Raw genomic sequence first — 23,307 nt, 5'->3', positions numbered from 1 at the left:
ACTGGGTCCCGAGGCTAACTCTTCAGACACCCAGGCCACCTTCCTCCCCCACACGTGCCGTCTCTGCTCTCCCCACCCCTGCTCGGCATCTCGGCTCCTATTCCAACACTGGGAGCTTGTTTACTAATAAAACATCTTCAAAGGACACGAAACACTGTTTTTAAGTCCTTTCCCCCCATTTGGAAGCAGTAATATGTTTACTAAAATGTTAAAGTTCTAAGTAACTGCTAAATGCTGCTGTCCCATAGAGATATTCTGGGATACAGATTTTAATTTTTTTTTTTTTTTTTTTTTTGGGTAGATGTTCTTTTAACTTGAGTGACAGCGAAAGAGAAAGATCGGGAGAGGAAAAATAACAGAAGCAGATATAGTGGAAAATTGATAAACAAAACTTTTCACAAAGGATTCAGTGGAAGAAAACATTCTCCTTCCCTGATTTCAAATAGCTTTGTCCCCACTGGTCCAGATGAGAACAGGAGACAGGAGAGATGTGAATTTCTCCAGAGAGCTGGTTAAGGGGCCTTCTGTCCATAGCACTGGCTACACAGCCCTACCCAGGTCAGCACATGTGGTCTGCACCTTACAACTAAAGCTGAAGGCAACTGTGGCCAAGTGAGTGGGGCTGCGGTTATTTGAGAATCATGTCAGGGTGGTCCCAATCTCGGGGTGAAACCTGTCACCAAAAAAGGAACAAGGAAGGAATAATGCTATTCTGCCCACTTGGAGGTAGGATTCTTGATGAACAGAAATGCCTTTTGGGCGTCAGGGCAACAACGTGCAAATTCTAACCTTGGAAGCTGTCAGCGGGTAAAGACTAGGGAAGGTTTACCTCTGATGACCGGGGAGATTTGTTTCCCTAAACTGACGTGCTTGTGCTCAGGATAACTGGCCTACACTCAGCCTCAAAGGCACGATTATTATGGATTTCAAGACAGTGTTTGGAGCCGTTTGTAGGAGACAGAGCAAAAGATCGTCCTAGAAGCCCTCAGGGAGAAGTCTTGCTTATTTCCCATGTTTCCTTTCAATCCATTTCTTAGAATTAAAATTAAAAAAAGAAAGAAAGAAAGAAAGATAGCCGGCTACACCAGCACTTCAGAAAGTCCTAGCTTACGGGATCATTTTATATCTGTATTATAACCTTGCCATTGCTATTTAATTGGCTTTTATTTCTGTTTTTCTTACTCTTTTTTCTGGACAGTAAGTGTCTCATTATCATTTAACTGGCAAGAGTGTATTCTAGACTTGCCAGGGCCAGTTGCTTCGGGTACGTAAGTCAGAATCCCTGGTCTGTGTCTCCCAGGAGCCGGGACGGAAGATCTATAATGGAACAGAGACTCACTTACTCTGAAGCAGCTCCATCCGGTAGAACTCGGGGAGAAGGGGAAAGTTTGGTCTGTGACGTCCACCCCAGTAGCGAAAACCATGTGTGGCCACTGGGCACTTGAAAGGTGGCTAGTGTGATCGAGAAAGTGAATTTTTCATGTGATGTAATTTTAACTCATTTAAAATTTAAAAGCTGCACGTGACTACTATATTGGACAAGGGTGGCGCTGAGGGGCTAAGAGCGCCTAGTTGTAGACTCCCAGGCCGGAAGCAACAGACGTGGAAGACGTTTTGTCTGACTCTAAAGATAGGCCAAGGCCCAGCAGGGGGAAGGATCTGGCCAAGGATCGTTCTACAAGGAGGTGGCCCAACCTGCACCAGGATCTGGTACCTTCTTCGGCCCAGGGTTCTGCTCACTCTTCTGTGTTTCTGACAAGTCCAGAGGAGGCAGATGAGGCTGGGAGGGTAGGGCAGTGCTGTGACTGGGAGACCCTGGTCCTCGTTCCAGTGCTGCCATGAAGGTGACGGGTGACCTTGGAGGACGAGCTGACCTCTGTGGACCTGAGTCTTGTCATCCATAGAATGCAGGTTTCCACTTGATTCTTTTGTCTCTTCTCTTTCCTTTCTCTCTCTCTCAAGTGGTGGAGAGAAGGCAGCCTGGTTACACGCTTTGGCTGAATGAAGCACTTGAACATGGACTTCAGCAACGCTTTCTACCCAGCCTCTCTCTCCACGCTGGTGGCGGCTCCCAAGACAACGCAGAGAAACGAGCGCTCCAAAGAATACAGGTTGAAAACCACAATTACACAATCCTTGTGAACTACGGAGCGGGTACCAGAGTTTGAGAAAGGCTTGATGTTAGATGTGGAATTGAAACCGGACTTTAAGAAGCACGGGCAGGGTCTGGATGGACTGGTAGTGTGCTGGGCGCATCACGTACTAACCGAACAAGGCGCAGAGTCAGGAATGAATAAGGACTGTCTTTGTGGTGGACGGAGGAAGGCAGCCTGACTGAAGCACAATATGGACCATTTTCTGCTTCATCTGCAGAGAGGGGCTGGATGCAGAAGGAAGGTCACAGGTGGTCCAGGGCCACCGCCTGTGCTGAGCTTCCTCAGGGAGAAAGGGGGTGTCACTGGCTCTGATTCCTCAGCAGAGGCTGCTGAGGACTCCACTTGCTTTATGTAGATGAAGAGTTTTAAATCTAAGAAGTCCTTCTTTCTCCTGTCAGAGTAAGTGGACTACCAATGATCTACTAGGAACTGGTGAAAGCACAGTAAGTTGAGGGCTGTGTTGTCACTGGGGTCTAAGAATTAGAAGCATCAGATGCCCCAGAAGAGGTGCTTTCTTTCCAATGGGAGCCTTTGACCTCCAGTGCGATGCCAGACTCCTCAGCATGCGAGGACTCCAGTGGCCCTGAGGGCACGTGGCATTCCCCTGAAGCAGAAGGGGAACGGATGGGACTGGCGGAAATGGGGCTGGGGAGGGAGGGAAAACTTGCAGCTGTAGTTCTTGCCCCCCGCCCTGATCCCTTCCTGCCCTCATCTCTGGGACTCCTACCCCGAGGAAGCTGTGGCTGATACCTTGACGAGTAGAAAAAAATTTCTGTTGTATTTCTTCTTATCCCGAAGAATCAGGTTTTCAAACAAAAGCAAAGGATAAAGTCCCAGTTGGTCCTTGGTTTCCCCGATAAACCTATAATGACGGTATTTAGCGAAGGCCATTTTCAGGGTCTGAGCTTTAGGGTGCAGGATGCTATAGTCAACTAAACGCGCAGCTCCCGAGAAGCTCAAGTATGACTTTTTTCCTAAGATGAATTTACAAAAAATGGAAACCATTTACGAAGAAATCCTGACTTCCTAGGCACAATGAGGCGGTAAACTCAGGCAGGGAAATGAAAGATAACTGTCACTTTTTTCAGTAACAAGTATTAGCTAAAAAGAAAAGGAAATCTGCACCCTCCATATGCTATTGAAAGCGCTAACTTCCTTTCCTGTGTGTGTGTGTCAGCACGTGTGTGCATGTATAAAGGAACCTGGATGTTGGCAACCTTCTGCAAGCCGAAGTAGCTCTGTGGTTTTCACAGTTGGGCCTTGTTTGCTTTAATGGCAAAAATGGGAATAGCTACAAGGATCTAGCTTTCCTCTCAGTGAGTTTTCCCGCGCTTCCAGTGAAAGTTCTTATTCCTAGGATCCCCATTCTAAGGATCGCTAAACAGCTTTGTCAACATTTTAAACAAACTTAATTATCTTGAAATCACTGAACTTTTTCATCAATGTTTGATGAATTTCCTGGTGGGCTTTTCCTAAGTATTCACGGGCAGTTAAGTATCTCACCAGTTTTTTCAATCCACAAGAATGCCAACTGCTTAGATAAACCTACCATGTTCACAGTATTCTGCTAAATGCTTTAGGGGAACTAAAAAAAAAAGAAAAGAAAGAAAAGAAAAGATAAGGTGTTTGGCTTCTAAAGAAAAAGTATGTTTTCCTTTAGGATAACCAATGAATGAATGAGGGGAAATACTTCATCTACCACGTGCTGCACAGGTGGGGGTGCTGCCGTCAATAACAGTAGCAGAACTGAAAGTGGATTCATACCAGTGACCCTTGCCAGCTCCCCTTCCGTGGTATAAATGAGAAGGGGTTGATATTAAATACAAGTGGGGACTTTTTTAGGTTCAGGGACTAGAAACTTCATTTTTTAAAACCCCCCTAATTGTAAGTCTGTGCTAACACACCGGTGTACAATCTGTCAAAGTCACACCTGGATTCGGGGCGGCCTGAATTAATTAACAACTTTTCAATGTGTGAGTGCTAACATATGGCATTTAATTACGGCCTCCGAATCCACGGGTCTCTCTACTTTGAATTTCAAAATGGTTTCTTCATCTTCTAGTACATCAGCAAGTGACTGCACGGGAACACCCTGGATTCCTGTCTCCACAGGCCTCGCCCTCCCCAGGGTGACAACGTCGGGTCATCCTGACTCTTGTGAGCTCGGAACTTGAAGCACAGCCACGGGGGGTTTCAGAGGCCTCGAGGAAAGAGATTGGCGGTGTGTGGGCGGGCGTTTAAATGGCATTTCTGGATTCGAGGCTCTAAGGACCCTGACAAGCTGTGAGGTTGGAGGTTAAAGCTCTGATACTCTGCCTACAGAGTCAAAAATAATCCTTCAAGTCAGAAGTGCGACCTCACAGTGAACACTGGCTCCAGCTCCCGAGACTCCAAAAACAGAACCAAAGGCAACCGCCACGACTCCCTTGTCACCCACTGCTGGACCGACTTCAGATCCAGCAACTGCGTTTCACTTTCGATCTCGCACGGCTGGTTGCCTTTTCTGCATAGTGATGGAAGGTTAAAAGCAGGAAAACAGGCCCTCGAATGGGAGAGAGAATGATAAAGAGTGACTACGTGTGTGTGAGTGTGGCTGGTCCCTGAAGTAATCCAGGCCTCCTCCAATGCCCTTCCTGTACCATCCACTCAACTAGGTGTAAGGGAAAAATCACCAAAAAAGGTGGGTGCTGTTGAAATCTGGGTATATACTCAGTGTGTTCTTCTCAAAGTCCCTGACATCGTATTGCCAACCCAGAGGAGGATCCGTTGTTTGGATACCTGGCGCAGTAGAAGCATAAGAAATGGAAGATGCTAGGAGTTTACATAAATGTGCTGGAGAATGCAGCTGAAATCAGAGCCATTGGAAGGGCAGGTTCTAGGAAGCTGTGGAGATTCCAGAAGCCCGTTCGGTTAAGAGAGTAAAGTGCAGGGCAGATACAGCAGACTAACATTTCTGGGCTTTGTCAGAATCCCTGCATGGACAAAAGCTTAAAAGAGTGATTGCTTTTCCGGAATTCGTTTGTCCATCACTAATGAATCTGTGATGAGCCTTGCTCAGCAAATACGAAGTTCGGGAAATCTGAACACAATGATAATGAAGAGAGTAACTGTTTCACTGTGATGAGCCCTTTGTGTCATCCATAAATGTCAGCAAACTCAAAAAAAAAAGTGCAATTAGAGCTCGTTATACTTCTTTCACAACCACAGGAGCTATTTCGAGCATCTGAGCCAAAGAAATCTTGGTGCTCTCTGAGCTGCAGAAACTATGCTTACCTGTTAAAAATGTCATGTGAAATCAGAAAAGGCTTGCAGCTTTTATCCCTGGCTTTGGGAAATGATACCTTTCTCCTGATTCTTCCAAGGACAACCCTGAAGTCTGCTCATGGCTATGCAAGGTGGGGGTCCCTCTGAGCCTCCGTGAAGAAGAGCTCTTTCAAAGCAGCTTTTGGTCCATTTACACTATTCGACTTTTTCTTTTTCCTGGAAATTCAGAAAATGAAGGTAGATCTGCAAGCAAAGGGACAACTGGCCCAGCAAGAAGGTTTGGGGGTTTTCCTTCAGGTGCACAGATCTAAGCTTTGGTAGGAAGAGCCCAAGGCTGGAAGGGCTGGCCTCTGCTCTCAGGATACACCAAAACAACTACCTCAACTGGCTGGAGCTAGGCCACCAATGTAGCAGACTGCACGCACGCTACGTGCCGGGTGTTACGCCAAGCTCTGTGGGTGTTAACTGCATGATGACTCTGTAAGGCGGGCCTTACAGGAAGAGCACAGACTAGGCTTCCGGAGCCCCTCTTACAGCGGGAGAGACGGAGGCTGGGTGAGGTTAGTAAAGAACTTGCTCAAGGTCACAGCCAATAAGTGCAGGGTCCGGGTCAAGTCCGGGCTCCTCAAAATAGATTTCACCTGCTACCCTGGGGCGCTTCCTGAAAAATGGCATTTTTAGGTATTTGCTCATCTTAGTAACACAGAGCCCAATCCTGCTTGGCTTTTGAGATCGTGCAACATGGGGTGTGCCCACGGCAGTTTGATTCTGTTGCTGTGGTTTTAGATCCAAAGCAAACACTACCCTCAGTGCCCACAGGAGACAGAGGACAGCAAGGGCAGCTAGACCATTCTGAGCCCTCCCGGCAGCTACCCTGTGGACAGTCAGGGTTCGCACCTGCACAGGAGAAAATGCAGAAGAAGAAACCCTTTCTCGGTTCAACTCTTTGGGTATTTTAAGTCAGACATTTCCAACTCGGTTCTCTCTTCTGTCACGTTTTTATCACTATGGCCTAAGGTTGAGACGAACCCCCTCCTGCAGACTTTGATCCCAAGGCCCGTGTCCTGACACGGTTTGGAGAATTATGGGGCCAAAGGACAGAGAGCATCTCCTGGTGGCTGGATGTGCCAGGATGACCTTCACTGATGGCATTCATCCCACAAATACTAGATCCATCCCGCCTCTCTCCCAGGAGGAAGAGAACAGATTGTAACACACGCTCCTGGAACAAATCGGCACGAGGAGATGGCCTTCTGCCTGGGCAGACACACTCGGCGAAGGCCCCTAAAGGCCAGGGAACACTGACCAACATCTTACAGAAGTGCTTGAACATTTACAAGGCACTGTCACAAACACCTTCTATGAGTCTTAAAAAAAACCTCATCTACGAGAGGCAATTAGCATTAATCCCATTTTATGAATGAGGAGATTAAAGTCTGGTCTTCAAGCGATTATTAGATACTGAAACCAGTGACGACGAATGTGAGTTCCAGCAGGTAAGGGACAGTGTCTTTTGTGTCCTTTTCTTCTTTTAAAAATTCACTGCTGCAGTCCCAGCCTCTGGCAACATGCCTGGTACATAGTAAGTAATCGATGAATAACTGTCAAGTCAAGGAGTGAGGTGACTGGACCAAGATCCCACAACAAAGCAGGGGTGGATTTTAGACCCTCTGACATTCAACGCCACGCCTGCGATAAAGTACTGGAGGAAAAAGGGAGTTAGACTTGCAGAGAAGTGTGTGGCTGGTGAGGAGACGGTGGGGAAAGCACCAACATCTATTCTCCGACAGACACCACCGGACGATGTGGAATTTCTTTCAAAACTGTCTAGTGTATGGGGCCGGAAAATGGGATGCACTACAATTAGCAAAAGAAAATACCTCGTGGAGAGATGCAGAGCCCCGTCATAATTTACATTGGCAGACAATGCAGATCTCTAAGTGTACGGCTTCTGCTCCATGACTAATTAATGAGGTGCAGAGCTGCCCGGAGGAAGGCGGCCATGCTGACCATGTCAGTCTTGTGGGGCAGGAGAGGGCTGAGGTCTAGGAAGGTAGACGATTCCTTTAACATACAATGCAGCCAGTCCAAAGAACAAAACAGGGACAGAAGGTTTGCAGAGGTGGGAGCAAAAACTTCAGAGAGAAATGGGGTTAGCAACCCTTTGGTGTCTTGGAGAGGCAAGTCCCAATTATTTCACCGACCTCATCAAATGCATATTTTTGTTTTGTTTTGTTTTTGCACTGACTGTATGTTTATTTAATCAGCCGACGGAATTCTCAATGAATGTGGATGCAAATGCAATGGATACAACCTAGAGAAAAGTGCAGTGAGACAGTCGCAAAGCCAGAGGACCAAAGGGAGGGGGGAAAAAAGACAGCCTCATTCTTGGTGGGCGATGCCCTTCTCACTCACCTTCTCTGCATAGTATAAGGTCACCCCTCCCCATCGGGTGCCCAAGCTGCTGTCAGAGGAGGTAAACAACAGCCACAGGGTGGCCACACAGAGCAAGCCCCAAACAGGGACACAGAAAGCCGTTCCTTGTAGCATCTTCACAGGTCTTTACCCCAGAGACACAGGAGGCAGGAGGGCGAGGTACCCACCGCGATGGAGGTTTCCGGGAGCACATCTCTCTGCCTTCCCCAGAGAAACAGCAACGGGGCCAGCTCTTCCCGCCCCCCACCTCACGTCTTCACTTAAAGGAACAGACATTAAAGGAAGACAGTCAGTCACCACCTACCGTTTGATTTTTCACTATCTGCAGGTTTCATCTGAATGGGATGATGCATCTAAAAATAGAAAAGTGAGAAAGTAAGGCAGATTGAACAAACAGTCTCAGAAATCCCACGCTATTCAACACGACTACTGACATTGTTATAAGGGCACGTAAATAATAACGAGACCTCTCACAGTTAAAACGAGCTACCTTAAAATGCAAGCATGTGTTTGATGTTCAGCAACAGGGTACTTTTAAGTCCCGGGGCGCTGTGACATGGTATCTTAACACGTGGGCTTTGCAGTCAGACTCAAGTTCAAAACCTGGTCCTGCCAGTCAATATGGTTTCTGCCTGGATCTTACAGGTAATTCTGGTTCTGCCATTCATTACAACTACGTGACCTCCGGCAAGCGTCTTAACTCCTCTGAGCTTCAGTCTCCTCATCTGCGAGCTGCAGGTGACCCCTGCATAGTAGGGCCGTGAGAATTACCTGAGAAAATGCATGTGACGTGCTTAATGAACGGGGCATAGGAAAAAAAATAGTTACTGTTATTTTGTATTATTACAAATTTAAACACAGACGATCTGTTTTTCTTCTGGCCGTTCTATGTCTGCTGCATGGCTGTGTTTTGAGTTCTGAGTAATCTGAAGGTCGACCAGTTGATTGATTTGAGGTGCCATTATCCCATTTTTATTAAACACGAAGTGTGAAACAGGAAATGCAGAGGCACCGAAAGAACGGAAGGAAGGAGAAAGGGGGGGAGGAGGAAAAGCGGGAGTGAGGGGCTTACGATCACATTCAGTACATACGTAGGAGGAGGAAGCGCCTGAGACAAAGGGGAACCAAGATCCTGCATCGTGGCAGAACAAGATGCTCTACGGTTCTTTAAACGATGCCAGTCACATCACTGTGCGTGATCTGAAGATCTGCAGAGCACAGAAAGCTGCCACCATTTCCAATTAAAATACATTCCTCAAATGACTTTCATGGGTTCTCTTGCTTCATATTTCATCCTACCCCAAGGAACGTCGCAGCCACAGGGTAGATGGAATCAGTGGCTGTGCAAATGCTTTTATTATAATGGGCCCTATTCGCTCTGAACCTTTAATTTCCCCAGTGGACTTCCCTTACTTGCCAGCCACAGCTCTGGGCTTTATCTAATTGAAATGAACGGGGACTGGTACTGGGCTCTGGCACTGAAATGATGGGAAATGATTATCAGGCGGTCGAGACCACGTGCACCTAATGCCTGCCAGGGTCTTCAAAACACAAGAGGAAGAGGTAAGAGGGAGCGGCATCAGGGGACAAGAGGCTAAATAATTCAGAGCTGCTTCGTTTATTCTCAACGGCAAGATGCTCTTATGCACAGAACACAGGCCTGGAGTTGTGGGGTCTACCTGTATTCTCACTCCACTCATTAACATGCTCAATCTGTAGAGAAGAGACTAGCATGAGAATGGAATGCTTAGGAGTCAGTAAGTCGACCTGCCTTTTAAGAAAAGGTGCTGTGGGAGCCCAGGGGAGCAGATACCTCATTCTGCCTGGTGAGGGAGGTGGGGGGATTTTGGCAAAGGGCCTATCTGCTTCGAGTCCTAAAGGCTGGTTGGACTTGCCAGCAGAGGAAGGGGGTGGCCCTTGAAACGAACGGACAACCCCACACAAGGACACCGTGGTGAGAAAGCCCTCAGTCCTCCTGGAGGGAGTCCACAGTGTGAGGGCGGAAGGCACGAGAAGGGGCTGCCAGGGCGGCCAGCATCCAGGCCTTAGAGGATCCCACGTGCTAAGGAGCTGAAATTTCCTCTAAAAGTCAACGATCAGGCATAGAATATTTAAGGAGCAAGGCAACGAGATCCCATCTGCGTCCTTGAAAAGTTATTTTTGGCTGCAGTGTGGAGGATGGATGGTAGAAGAGAGACACAGGAGGCAGGGAGAACTGTTAAGAGGCTACTGCAACAGCCCACGTACAGCAGGGAAGGTCTAAACCTCAGAGGTTACTGGCTGGTTGTAGGGATGAGGGGGCAGCGGGACCCCAGGCCTGGACAACAGAATGTGTAGTGGGATCACTGCCTATTCATTTCACTTTTGTGTCCTATATATAACGTTGTGTCCTGTATATAACTGCCTAAATCGGGAAAACACGAGAGAGCAGCTCGGGGAGGGGGTGTAGAGACTGATGGGCACAGGTCAGGACACGCTGCATTTGGGGTGAAGTTGGAAATGTGGGTTTTGAGCTGTTGCGACAGCTCTGGGAGGTGGCGGAAGCCCCAGGCGTGGCTGAAACCGTCCAGAGAGGGAAATGCAGAGTGAAGAGAGACAAGAGCCAGGGGCAGAACTGTGGAGAACAGCCAGGAAGGGGAGTCTAAGGGGGACAGAGCACAGGGCCATCCAGAGAGGCAGGAGCAGAAGAGCTGGCCCCACTGGAGCCATGCAGGGAGTTTCAAGAATAAGGCGATGGTCAGAGCAAGTGCTCTTAGACGCTACGATGAAAACGCCCCAGTATCCTTCCGGGTTTGGCAATACAAAAAAAAATTTTTTTTTTAAGGGAATTTATCAACACAGTTTCTGTTGGGTGGCAGGGGCCAAAATGCCAGCTTGTAGGCAGCGGGAGAGTAACAGGAAAGGGAACAGCTGATATGAGAAATGCAGACAACTATTTCAAGAAGATTAGCTCTAAGTGGGGAAGACAGGAGGCTCGGTGGAGGATGGGGGAGGAGGATGGGGCCGGGGTCTCTCCTTTCCAGATAGGAAAGACTTGTAACAGGTCAATGAGCTGAAAAGACTCCAATGAGATTCACAGGTTCAAGGGATAGGAGACAAGAGATAAGTGTACCAACGTTATGTATAGGACACAAAAATGAAGTGAAGGACTCTTGCCCTTGGGAAGATGCCGACCCAACATGGTCGTTGATAGGCACATATGTAAAGGGGAAAAGTTGGTGACCAGCATCAGAAAAGCAGCACAGAGAGAGTGCCGTGAGCATTCAGATCCATCTGTGACGCGCACCGAGGTCTGGAGGAGGAAATCTGGGAGCAGTAAGGACAGAATCATTCGACTCTAAAGCTGCAAAGGGCCCTGGGAATCATTTCATCCAATGCTCTCAATGTACAGGTCTGAAGGGAATAAGTGACTTCACTAAGGACACACAGATGGTTAATGACAGAGTTGGGATCAGAAATCTAAGCTCCCTACTCTTAATCCAGTGCCGATTCCCCCAAACCACACTGCTTCCCCCCAAAATGCCCAACACGGGATTTGGACTTATGAGCCTATGATGAAGAACTGCAGGCCTCACTCACTGCAGGCGCCAGACAGACGCTCAGTTGAAGGCGCCAGCAGTATCCCCTTGGGTGAAAGTAACCTTCCTCTGCCCTCGCATCATGCTTTATCTCTGGAGCTTTAAGACGGGTATTAAACGGAGGCTTGACTCTGGGTTTTCCTGCTGCTGCTGAGAGAATTAGCTTTGATTCTGACCCAAGACTATCCAGGCTCAGGAATGTAGCAGTGGTAGCTACAGCCACTGCAGACTTGAACTTGGTTTCGGTCTTTCTGGGGCTCTGAAGGGAAAAAAAGTCAACCTCACAGAGATCTGGATTGTCAGACCAAGGTGAATTCTGAATGGTGGTCACCCTACTCCAGCGATGTTCTGAAGACAATTTAGATAACATATGTAAAGCGCCGTGACCTTCTTGGAGAGAGGTATTCAATCAGGACTGTATTAAGAATGGCTCATTACCGCGAACAGTTCATCTGAGTTACACATTCCTGATCAGACACAGGACGTAAATGTCAAGGAAGACAAAAAAAACCCCACATGGTTTGGAGGAGTCGTTCTCATAACGTGTGTCACTTCTTCAAAGTCTCATGATTCCAAGAACTTTGGGAGATTTGTTGAGCGGAGTAGGGAAGTTATTGTAAAGGAAGGGGTATTCTAGTTTAAATGTTCAAATTATAATACAGGGATTCTTTCCCTGTAACAGGAAATGATGTCAAAGATTTGACCCAGTAGGATGCTAAGACCACTCACGCATTCGCTTATTTCTGCTTTGACCAGATGATCTGTTACGTGGTGGGAATGATGGGTGAAAAAGAGTTCTGGTCATGGTGGAGTATGTAACGCAAGGATGAGACAGACAGACCAGCCGTTTCTCACATGCAGTGTGGGAACTCAGAAGAGACACACCCCACACAGTCAAAGGAACGGCAAGAAGGCATCTCAGCTGAAACCATGGTCAAGTTAGATCTTGAAGGGCGCTAACCAGGACTTGAGTGAAGGGCATTTCAGGGAAGGAACAACAAATTTGAAGGAACAGAGTAAGAGAAACTAAGTCATGTTGTTCCTGAAGAATGATGATGGGACATTCTAACCAACAGAGGAAGCAATCGATGTCACCAGAGATCACTCACCAAACACAACGTAAATGAAGCGTGACAAGACCAACAGTGAGGGATACATTCCTGGATCGGAGAAGTTCAAGTACAGGGAAATCAATGCACATCTCAGCCCTGAATCAGAACTGCCCTGGATTGGCAGCCAGAGGCTCATGGCCTTCCTCAAGGACTGAAGGTGACCCCCATGGTGTCAAGAACTGAAGCCTGACAACAGTGCTTCTGTCATGACGGGGAACTGGCGCCTCCAATCCCAGAGCTGGAGGGGCCGGAGGTCAGAGGTCTGCACCGTGCTCTGCACTGGATGGGGGGGGGGCGCGATGGCAGCAACAGGAGGAAGGGCCCGAGAACTTGGCCATCACCCTTCCCATCTCCTAACGTCCCACCAGATGCAAGGGACCCTCAGAGTTGAGGGTTGGGGCTGGATCCCTCCTCCTTCTGTCTATGGCGAGTGAGCACATCCTCTTCAAGAATTCTCCCAAGGAGTCTCCTAAGAGGCATGTTATTTTTTAAATTAATTTTTATTGGAGTATAGTTGATTTACAATGTTGTTAGTTTCAGGTGTACAGCAAAGTGAATCAGTTATACATATACGTATATCCACTCTTTTTCAGATTATTTTCCCATATAGGTCATTACAGAGTACTGAGTCGAGTTCCCTATACAGTAGGTCCTTATTAGTGATCTATTTTATATATAGTAAGTGTATGTATGTCAATCCCAATCTCCCAATTTATCCCTCCCCCCGCTTTCCCCCTTGGTAACCATCAGTTTGTTTTCTACATCTATAACTGTTTTGTAGGTAAGTTAATTTGAACTTTTGTTTTTTAGATTCCACATATAAGTGATATCACATGATATTTGTCTTTCTCTGACTTACTTCACTCAGTATGACAATCTCTATGCCCATCCATGTCACTGCAAATGGCAGTATTTCATCCTTTTTTATGGCTGAGTAATATTCCGTTGTATATATGTTAAGAGGCATGTTAATTATACTGAGGCTGCATTATTAATGCAGTTAATTATACTGATACTGTTTAACTCCAGCCATCACCAATGGATGAGTTAACCACCTTTAACGTGAGACTCCATCATCACACTGGATCAGCTGCGTCTGAAAAAACCTTCACTGGTCTGTATTGTCAAGATTTGTCTACTTGGTCAGAGGAGTCTAGGCATTTTGTAACCTCCAGCCTGTGACACTGACAGGGTAGCTTCCCTGAGGGCTGGAGAAACAGCAGCAGTGAGTCTAAGACTTGAGTTCAACTCAGCTGCCCTTGGAGCGAACTTTGACCACAACAGGGCTGTGGTTGTCTCACACCAGGCTCCCCTATGGCAGAGGGCCTGTCCCAGGGAGGCAAATTCAAGTGTTTTGGAAACAGATCCTGGTTCCTGGCAGTACATTTGACTTAACAGAGTTCATCAAGTTTACGTTTCAATGAAGAAAGCCTTCCAAACCCATTTCCTTGAAGATTTCTTTGTACGTGAATTTCTTTTGCACTTTATTACAGAACAATGACATCTTGCCTCATGTTCAACAGTAGGGTACTGGGTAACTTGTTGGTTTCCATTTAGCCCTACTTATTTAAAGGCAAGTGAAATCTATAAAATATATAAACAACAAGGATTTACTGTATAGCACAGGGAACTATATTCAATATTTTGCAATAAATTATAATGGAAAAGAATAAAAAAGGAATATAAATACATACATATATATGTATAACCAAATCACTTTGCTATACACCTGAAACTAACGTAATATTGTAAATCAACTACACTTCAGTTAAACAAACAAAAAGCAAAGGAAATCTAATGAAAGGGGGAATTGCAAGAGCTCCCTCCCTCCCTCTGGGGCGGGTACTGGAGTCAAGTAGCTTCTGGAGAAATCGCTGGTTTACTTCCCCTTACATCTGTATTCAGTTTCGATCACATGCTCAGGGCACTGTGACTACAGTCCCCTGAGCTGCCGTTTCTCGGGGGTCTGATTAGGGTCTCACCATATGCAGGCCACTCCTCTCTGGCTCGGGCTGGTTTTCATCCCACACCTCCTCTCTCGTGGGAAGCTGTGGGTGTCGGAGGGCGCCAGCCTACAGCACCAAGCCTCACCCTTCATCCTGCCTCCTAATGATGAGTGAGTGGCCTCTGGTCCTCTTTCTGCTTCTCCGCCACATACACATGGGGTCCCAGAATTGAGTTCCCTTATTGTTGATAGGACCTGCTGCTTCTCACTCCTGAACGCGTTTACCTCGGATGCGTGACCCGGGGGCCCAGCTGCGGCTTAAGGAAATGAAGGTGAGGACACGGCTGTGGGGCACAGGCATCCCCCAAAGCCTGCGGGGGCGACAGCACGTGGAGGGAGCTGCAGAGGCCCCGTTACGAGTCCCATCACATCCCAGAGACAGAGACGCTGCTGGGCCACAAGCACCAGCATCCACGAATCAAGTTCTCTGGAGTCGCACAGTCTACCAGGTCAGCGAGATTTCTCCAGATCTCTCTGCCTTAATCCTGTGATGGCTGCGGGGGCGATTCTGAGTTGAAATAGCCAGTGTTAAGTTAAGCCAGGTGGAGGCCGGAAGATAGAAGACCCGGGTGAAGGTGAGTTGGCCGGTTCCTCACACACAGGAGACCGCATGTTGAAACTTGTTTAACTCCAGCCATCACTGATGGATGAGTTAACCACCTTTAAACATGAGACTCAATAAAACAAGCCATTTTTAACCGGAAATGGGTTTTACAGCGTCACTGTTACGCACATCATTACTAAACCCATCCTGACGCCTAGGACGAGCAGCCGTGATGGCACATGCTCTAGGCTTACTGCCCATGAAATATTTCAAGGGAGAAACAGAGGGAGAGGGAAGAAGTGGATGCACGGAAGAGCCACCCGCCAACCAAATGAGAAAATGAACGGACTCCAGCCAGGAGAGACGAACTGGGATTTTCCTTTTGCTCCCTGACAATGCAGATGTGACCCATGCAGAAGATACTTGGTATCTTGTTGGAGAGTGGACTGTGAGATACCAAAGGCACCCATGCTTCCTGAATTTTTCTCAAAAAAGTTTTGTAAATGGGCAAAAATAAGTTTCAAAAGAACTGTCACCAACTGGATGCATGCCATCCCCCAAAAGGAAAGTGTGTGTCTTGTCAAGGGGTCTTCTATGACCATAAGGTACTCCCAGAGCTACAGAGGCTCCCCTACCTCTCTAGGTAGGAAATTCTGCCGTTTCCGTCACTGTCTCTTATGCTCTGCGTAAAGGAGACTGGGAAGAAACAAAGGGAGTTTTAGGAATGTTGACTTATCATATTGAATAAGGACTTTTGAATTTCTCTGATTGTTGAAAATGGTGACATCGCTAAACTTGCAAAAGCATCTTTAATAGAGTGACGCCTCTGAACGAACAGAGATGACAAAAGTCATGTGTTGGATGGGTCTAAACCAGCTTTTATCATCAGGACGAAGCTGGTTTTGGAGCTCACTGCCACACTTGTTAAGTGAAGTGGACAATTTAGGCAATTTTGGTGAAAACTGAGGAAATCTTCCCTGTGCTCTCAATTTTTCTGTGCTAATAACTAAGCACTGCTGTAGGCTCTTTATGTATGCTAACTAATTTAATTCTCACAACAGCCCTGAGATAGATGTGAATGAGGAACTTAAGGGGTGGGGGAAGGTGGGGGGAGAGGGAAAGGAGGAGGGAGACAGAGAGAGATTAAAGAACTTGGCTAAGGCATACAGGAAGTCAGCAGTGGAGCTGGGATTCGTGGGACTGTCTCGGGCTGGAGCATAAACCCCCAGCCACTCCTCCACACCGGCCCTACCCCTAGCATAACCTAGCTGTGCTGTGAAATGGTGGTTTCTAAGAACCGACAGCATTACCAAAATTCCTTTTCCATAATAGGCCATCTCAATCTATAGGGTACTTTCCAATAAAAACTTATATATGAATGTGTGTAGCATACATGTGTACGTGTATATATATGTTTTTATGTATTTCACTTGCACATATGAAATACATATTTTAAAAGCTTATTTAAATGAAAAAAACAATAAAAAAACCCCAGTTCACCTATTTTTCCCGCCCCTCACCCCCTGCCTCTGGAAACCACCTATCTATTCTCTGTATCTATGAGCTTTTTTTTTTTTAATCTTTAGATTTCACATATAAGGGAGATCATACAGTATTTGTCTGACTTATTTCACTTAGCATAATATCTTCAGGGTCCATCATGTTGCCCAAAGGCAAGATTTCATTTTTTTAATGGCTGAATAATATTTCATTATATGGTATATATGTGTGTGTGTGTATATATATATATGTGTGTGTGTGTGTGTGTGTGTGTGTGTATATACACACACACACATATATATATACACATATATATACATACATATTTATATATGAAACAACTTCTTTATCCATTCATTCACCCAACCCTTAGGTTGCTTCCATATCTTGGCTACTGTAACTAATGCTGCAGTGAACATGGGGGTGCAGGTATCTTTTTCGAGTTAATGTTTTTGTTTCTTTCAGATAAATACCTAGAAGTAGAATTGACGTATCATATGGTAGTTCTATTTTTAATTTTTTGAGGAACCTCCACATTATTTTTCACAGTGGCTGCATCAATTCACATTCCCACCAACGGTGGACAAAGGTTCCCTTTTATCCACATCCTCACCAACACTTGTTATTTCTTGTTTTTTTGGTAAGAGCCATTCTAACAGGTGAGGTGATAGCTCACTGTGGTTTTGATTTGCAGTTCCCTGAAGAATAGTGATGCTGGGTATCTTTTCATGTGCCTGTTGGCCATCTGTATGTCTTCTTAGGAAAAATGTCTATTCAGATCTTCTGCCCATTTTTTAATCAGACTTTTTTTTTTGCTACTGAGTTTATGAGTTCTTTGTATATTCTGAATATTAATCCCTGGGATATATGATTTGCAAATATTTTCTCCCATTCAGCAGGTTGCCTTTTTGTTTTGTTGATGGTTTCTTTTGCTGTGCAGGAGCTGATTTTCAGCGTGACGTAGGCTCACTCATTTATTTCTGCTTTTCTTGCCTTTGCTTTTGGTGTCAGTATCCAAAAAATCATCATCAAGAGCTATGTCAAGGAGCTTGCTACCTATGTTTTCTTCTAGGAGTTTTATAGTTTCAGGCCTTATGTTAAAATCTTTCATCCATTTTGTTAATCTCTGTGTATGGTGTAAGACGGTGGTCTAGTTTCAGTTTTGGCATGTGGCTCTCCAGTTTTCCCAATACCATTTATTGAAAAGATTGTCCTTTCCCCATTGTACATTCTTGGCTCCTCTGCTGTAAATTAACTGACCATATATGTGTGGGTTTATTTCTGGAGTCTCTATTCTGTTCCATTGATCTATGTGTCTATCTTTATGCCAATCCCATACTCTTTTGATTACCTCAGCTTTGTAATATACTTTGAAATAAGGGGCATGTTGCCTCCAGCTTTGTTCTTTCTCAAGATTGCTTTGCCTATTTGGGGTCTTTTGTGGTTCCATACAGATTTTAAGACTGTTTGTTCTGTTTCTGTGAAAATTATCATTGGAATTTTGATAGGGATTGTACTGAATCTGTACATTGCCTTGGGTAGTATGGACATTTTAACAATATTAATTCTTCCAATCCATGAGCACAGAATACCTTTCTAATTATTTGTGTCTTCTTCCATTTCTTTAATTGATGTCCTGTAGTTTTCTATATACAGGTCTTTCACCTCCTTGGTTAAATTTATTACTAGGTATTTTATTATTTTTGATGGGACTGTTTTCTTAATTTCTCTTTCTGATATTTCATTACTAGGGAAGAGAAACACCACAGATTATTGTGTATTCATTTTAAATCTTGCAACTTTACTGATTTTGCTCATTAGACCTAACAGTTTTTTGATGGAATCCAGGGTTTTCTCTATATAATATCATATCATCTGCAAATAGTAAGAGTTTTTATGAAAAAAATGAAGATAACTTAAGGGACTTACAGGATAACAAAAGGACTAACATTCACATTCTAGGTGATCCCAGAAGGAGTACAGAGAGACAAAGGGGCAGAATTATTATTTAAAGAAATAATGGCTAAAAGCTTCCCTAACCTGGGGATGGAAATAGACATCCAGATCCAGGAAGCCCGGAGAGTTGCAAATGAGCTTAACTCAAAGAGAGCCACACAAAGGCACACTGTAATTAAAATGTCAAAAGTTAAAGACAAGGAGAGGCTATTAAAAGCAGCAAGAGAAGAACAACTTGCTATGTACAAGGGAGCCCCCGTAAGACTATCAGCAGATTGTTCAGCAGAAACATTGCAGGCCATAAGTGAGTGGCACAATATATTCAAAGTGATGACAGGAAAAACAAAAACAAAAAAACTTCCAACCAAGACTACTCAACCCAGCAAAGTTATCATTCAGAATTGAAACAGAGATAAAGAATTTTCCAGACAAGCAGAAACCAACTGAATTCAACAATACATTAAAAAGGTCATACACCATGATCAAATGGGATTTATTCCAGGGATGCAAGGATGGTTCGACATCTGCAAATCAGTCAATGTGATACACCGTATTAACAAAATGAAGGGTAGAAATCGTATGATCACCTCAGTAGATGCAGAAAAAGTATCTGACAAAATTCAACATCCATTTATGATTAAAAAACTCTCAATAAAGTGGGTACAGAGGGACTGCACCTCAATATAATAAAGGACATACATGACAAGCCCACAGGTAACATCATACTGAACAGCGAAAAACAGAAAGCCTTTCCTCTAAGGTCAGGAACAAGACAAGGATGCTCACTCCTGCCACTTCCATTCAACACAGTACTGGAAGTCCTGGCAAGAAAAATGAGGCAGGAAAAAGAAATAAATGACATCCAGATTGGAAAAGAGGAAGTAAAATATTTTAAATTAGCCTCAGAACAAAAAAGATTGTCTAGATTTTCTCTCTGAAAAAGGAAGGAAAGAAAACTTACAAGCCTGCCACGATTCAAAGAAAAAAACAGCCGTATAGCTGTATTAGGAAAGTATAGCTCCAATCTATGTGCCATTTGACCACAAGGGAACTATATGAGCTAATCCAGAGAGATTAAATGCTAGTTTTTCTACAATCCCTTTAGGCCACTTAAAATAGACGTGCAAAATGGAATTAGACTCTGAGGTTCGTTTCATGGGCCAAGTTATCCAAAATGTTCTATACCTATGTTGATGAGAAACAAATTGATAACAAGCAAAATTAGCTGTCAGTTATTCTACGAGAGGAGAATAAGAGTTTTGAATCACTGACATTAACTGATCCTACATTTTGTGGTTTCTTCACAAAAAAAGTGTTAGTGCAAAAAAGTACACTGGAATCTATAAAATCAATCAAAGTGTAGACCACTTATTGGATAAGTCAGCATTTACAACAATAGGCATCGGTATTTGGCTTTATGCTAACTGGATTGTACAATGCCTGTTTATCTGAATACTGCTTTGGAAATTCTGCATGACACTGAGTAGACAGTCGCCTTCTGAAGATGCAGATTCCTTGGTGGAAGCAGTGTATGGGATTCCTCTATGCCTTGAGTCAGGGTACTATTCCAAATTGCTCCTCTGTGCATCTCTATTAATTAAGTTAACAGAGTACATGCACAGAAAACTTTCAACCAATATTTGCTGACGTATATTTTTATAAAAGTGACCAAAGCAAAGAATAAAAGGGGATTTGAATGTGACAATAACGAAGAAACGTAAGTGATCCTTTATCTTCCCATGGCAAATCACAACCAGGGGGAAAAAGCCTAGAGTGGAAATAAATGACTATTTCTTCCTAATAGCCATTGATACATGTGACGTGCTCAAAGCACTGCCTGCATAGTATGTGCCCAGTGACGTTATCATTATCATTGTCATTATTATTTTACAAAGCAAAAGGATTTCCCCGAGGGAAAAAGGAAAAGGTCCCATTCAAAAGCTGAGAGAACATACTAGAAGGAACAGCCTTTCTTGGTCACATGGGAAGTATACAGATAATACTGCTGCCGGCTTTCTCCATATATACTAACAACCCAGCGAGGGAAAACAACCTACAGAACCCAGAATTATATGTCTGCTTTGGCTTCTCAGGCTCGAAGGCAGCCTTTTTTTTTTTTTTTTTTTTTGCTGTAATGACACTAGCTATTTACATTTCTGTTACAATCGGGTGGTACACTAGAGGGGAGAAGTCAAGCAGTGAAACCATTTAGTCCTGGCAAAAAAAAAAATAAAATAAAATACTGCAGGAAAATTAGATTACTCTGGGTGGAATTCTATGAGGGGAGTTGGAGTCTGTTATGGTGATTAAGTCATCATTTCTGACAGATTACTCTAATCGGCTGTCAAATAGCATTCCCCAACCCCATCTGTAACTTGGTGTCCTCGCTACTCAGCCTATGTTACCTTCTGTATATAGAACACATACAAACAAGAGGAGGTAGGGCCCGGCATTTACCACGCTCATTAGCTATAATTCGGTTCTGTGTTTTCATACTAAATAATAACACGAGCTTCCATTTTGCTTTATTTATTCTTAAAATGAGAAGAAAAATGAATAGGTTCAAAATAGGAGGCATGGAACGTGCATGAAAAATCGCTGTCATAACAAAAAGCAAGCGGAAGGCTTTTCGAAGCATTGCTGTTTAAGAAGAATGTTAATGCTTTATTAGTTTAATTTTTCTTGGAACTATTCTATTACTCAGAGAGGTAAATCTACGACACTTTTTAAACCTCTTGTCAGAGTTGGTGCCTCATTAGCTGTGATTTCAGTAGAAGGTATTATTACTGTGTTTAGCAGTATTATTGTAAACAGAAAGCAATTTCTTTGATAAGATTTTGGTTCTCCCGTCTGTCACTGCATCTTTGGGACAGAATAAACAAATGATCCAATTAGTTGAGCTCCCAAATAGATATGGTGAAAAGCAAAGCGAAACTAGTTAAAACTGAACGACAGTATTTAGCTTTTCTGGAATCCTCTGTTTAGATCTACCTGTTTTAACGACAGAAGACGGGAGGACCTAGAACTACTTTGAAAATGGAGATAAGTGGAAAGACTTAATGTAAGAAGAGGTGTGTAGGATTACAGCGCTGCTCAGGCAATACTATGACAATCACGAGTGCAGCAAAGACCACACAAGGATTTTGGGTGACGCTTAGAGTATAACCACTCCCGATTAATAAGCCAAAATTTACAATATACAGATATCCTTTCTAACCATGATTTCATTCTGATTGTGGAACTGTCTTCCAAAATCAACGATGGATGCTCCAAGTTATTCTTCCAGATGTTACCCAGATGTTACATTAGACACGCTCTCTAATTGAGTCAGGAAAATACACGCTGAAATAACAGTGCCTGACCTGGCCACGGAGGAGTGATTTAATGATCTGGTATTTCCCTTACATTTCCCATACAATGGTTCTTCAGGCCACAAACTTAGTATAACCTCGTATTTTAAGACAAATGAGTCTGGTTTAAACATAAACGGTCCTTTTGACAATAGCCTCGACCCATCATGACCACCTTTGGGCTCAGCTCGCACATGGCCTTGGCCTAAACCAGAGCCCAGCCCGCTGGGCTCGTGGTGTCTCCCCCTCCCCAACCCTGGCTGTTTCCAGATGGTCACCATTACCCAGTTCTCAACACCCTGTGAACTGGGGGGAAGCAAGGCCTGCAGACTGGAGAGCGGACGGCATCGCCCCTCCCTCGCTGACCTGCACTCTGGGTGCAGATGCCCGTTTTGTTTAACCGGCCCTTCTGCCTGGGCCCACAGGGCCTGCAGACTCCTAGTACCCGGTTCGGAATCTCAGCCAAACTGTTTTAGCCAATCTTAGCCAAGCTGTTTCCTCCCCCGATCTCTCCACCCCCTTCCCAGGACTCAACTCAGTTCCTGACAATTCCTGGTACTGCTTCCTAGGATTATCTCTGCTCAATTCCAGCCACACCCCTGCCTCGTCCCCATAGGAAATATCCTTTGGACAGTGAAAACTGCCCACATTGCACTTGGGTTTCGGTCATTCACTGGAAACATCGGTGCTGGGCTGAACTTGGTGCTGAAGAAGCATCATCTCAGGGATGGGAGCAGCTGCCGGGTCTGCGTTTCCAGACCCCTCACAGAACCAATACCCTGGCTAAACTGGCTTACTTTTCTGCCTCTTGGAATTCTCACTTTGGATCTGTCTCCACCAAATTTCTTTTTCACTCCGGCTCACTCAGATTCCTGCAGTGGTCTCCATGCACTCTGGTCCTTGTCTCCCAGACCATCATACACACCGCTGCCTTATTTGATCTGACGAAAAAGCAGGTGTAATCGTGTCTCTGTCCTGTTCAAAAACTTTCAATTATCTGCCAAATTAAATTCCAGCTCCTTGGCCTGTCTTTCAAGGAACTCCATGCTTTGCCCCCAGATTACCTTTTCAGGCTTACTTCTCATCATTGCTCTACATATTTCCCTTCTCTTCCAGTCAAATTGGAGAACTCCCTCTTCCCGGTACTTCTGCCATAGGCTCACCCACAAAAAGGCATCATGACCCTTCCCCTGCATCTACACAGAGTATTTTCCTTGACAATATAACCGCTTTATATCTGTTACACAGAAACACCGATATGTCAAGTTATTAGGTTGATCATGTGAAACTGCCGTTTTTGTAGACTGACAATGGTTGAATGGTGACAATTTCATACAGCGCAACCTCCTATATTGCATAGCAAGGAACTATATTATCTTCATTTCAGATGTCTCATAAGAAGCCCT

General features: G+C 44.8%; 1 protein-coding gene across 6 annotated transcripts in view; it reads right to left on the bottom strand.

Annotated features, from left to right (window-relative positions):
• The window catches only part of CELF2 (CUGBP Elav-like family member 2), a 527,802-nt gene that overhangs the window by 75,179 nt on the left and 429,316 nt on the right, over positions 1 to 23,307 (bottom strand). For all 6 annotated transcript variants that reach the window (XM_060160102.1, XM_060160117.1, XM_060160126.1 and 3 more), the window contains one exon: positions 8,161 to 8,209. In XM_060160102.1, the coding sequence (XP_060016085.1) occupies positions 8,161 to 8,209 (49 nt within the window). The remainder of the gene's footprint in view (positions 1 to 8,160; positions 8,210 to 23,307) is intronic.

The sequence above is a fragment of the Lagenorhynchus albirostris genome, chromosome 1 (genome assembly GCF_949774975.1).
Source record: "Lagenorhynchus albirostris chromosome 1, mLagAlb1.1, whole genome shotgun sequence".
In the NCBI taxonomy this organism is placed as follows: Eukaryota; Metazoa; Chordata; class Mammalia; order Artiodactyla; family Delphinidae; genus Lagenorhynchus; species Lagenorhynchus albirostris.
The sequence above is the reverse complement of the archived record's forward strand: the minus strand, read 5'-3'. Positions and strand labels throughout refer to the sequence as shown.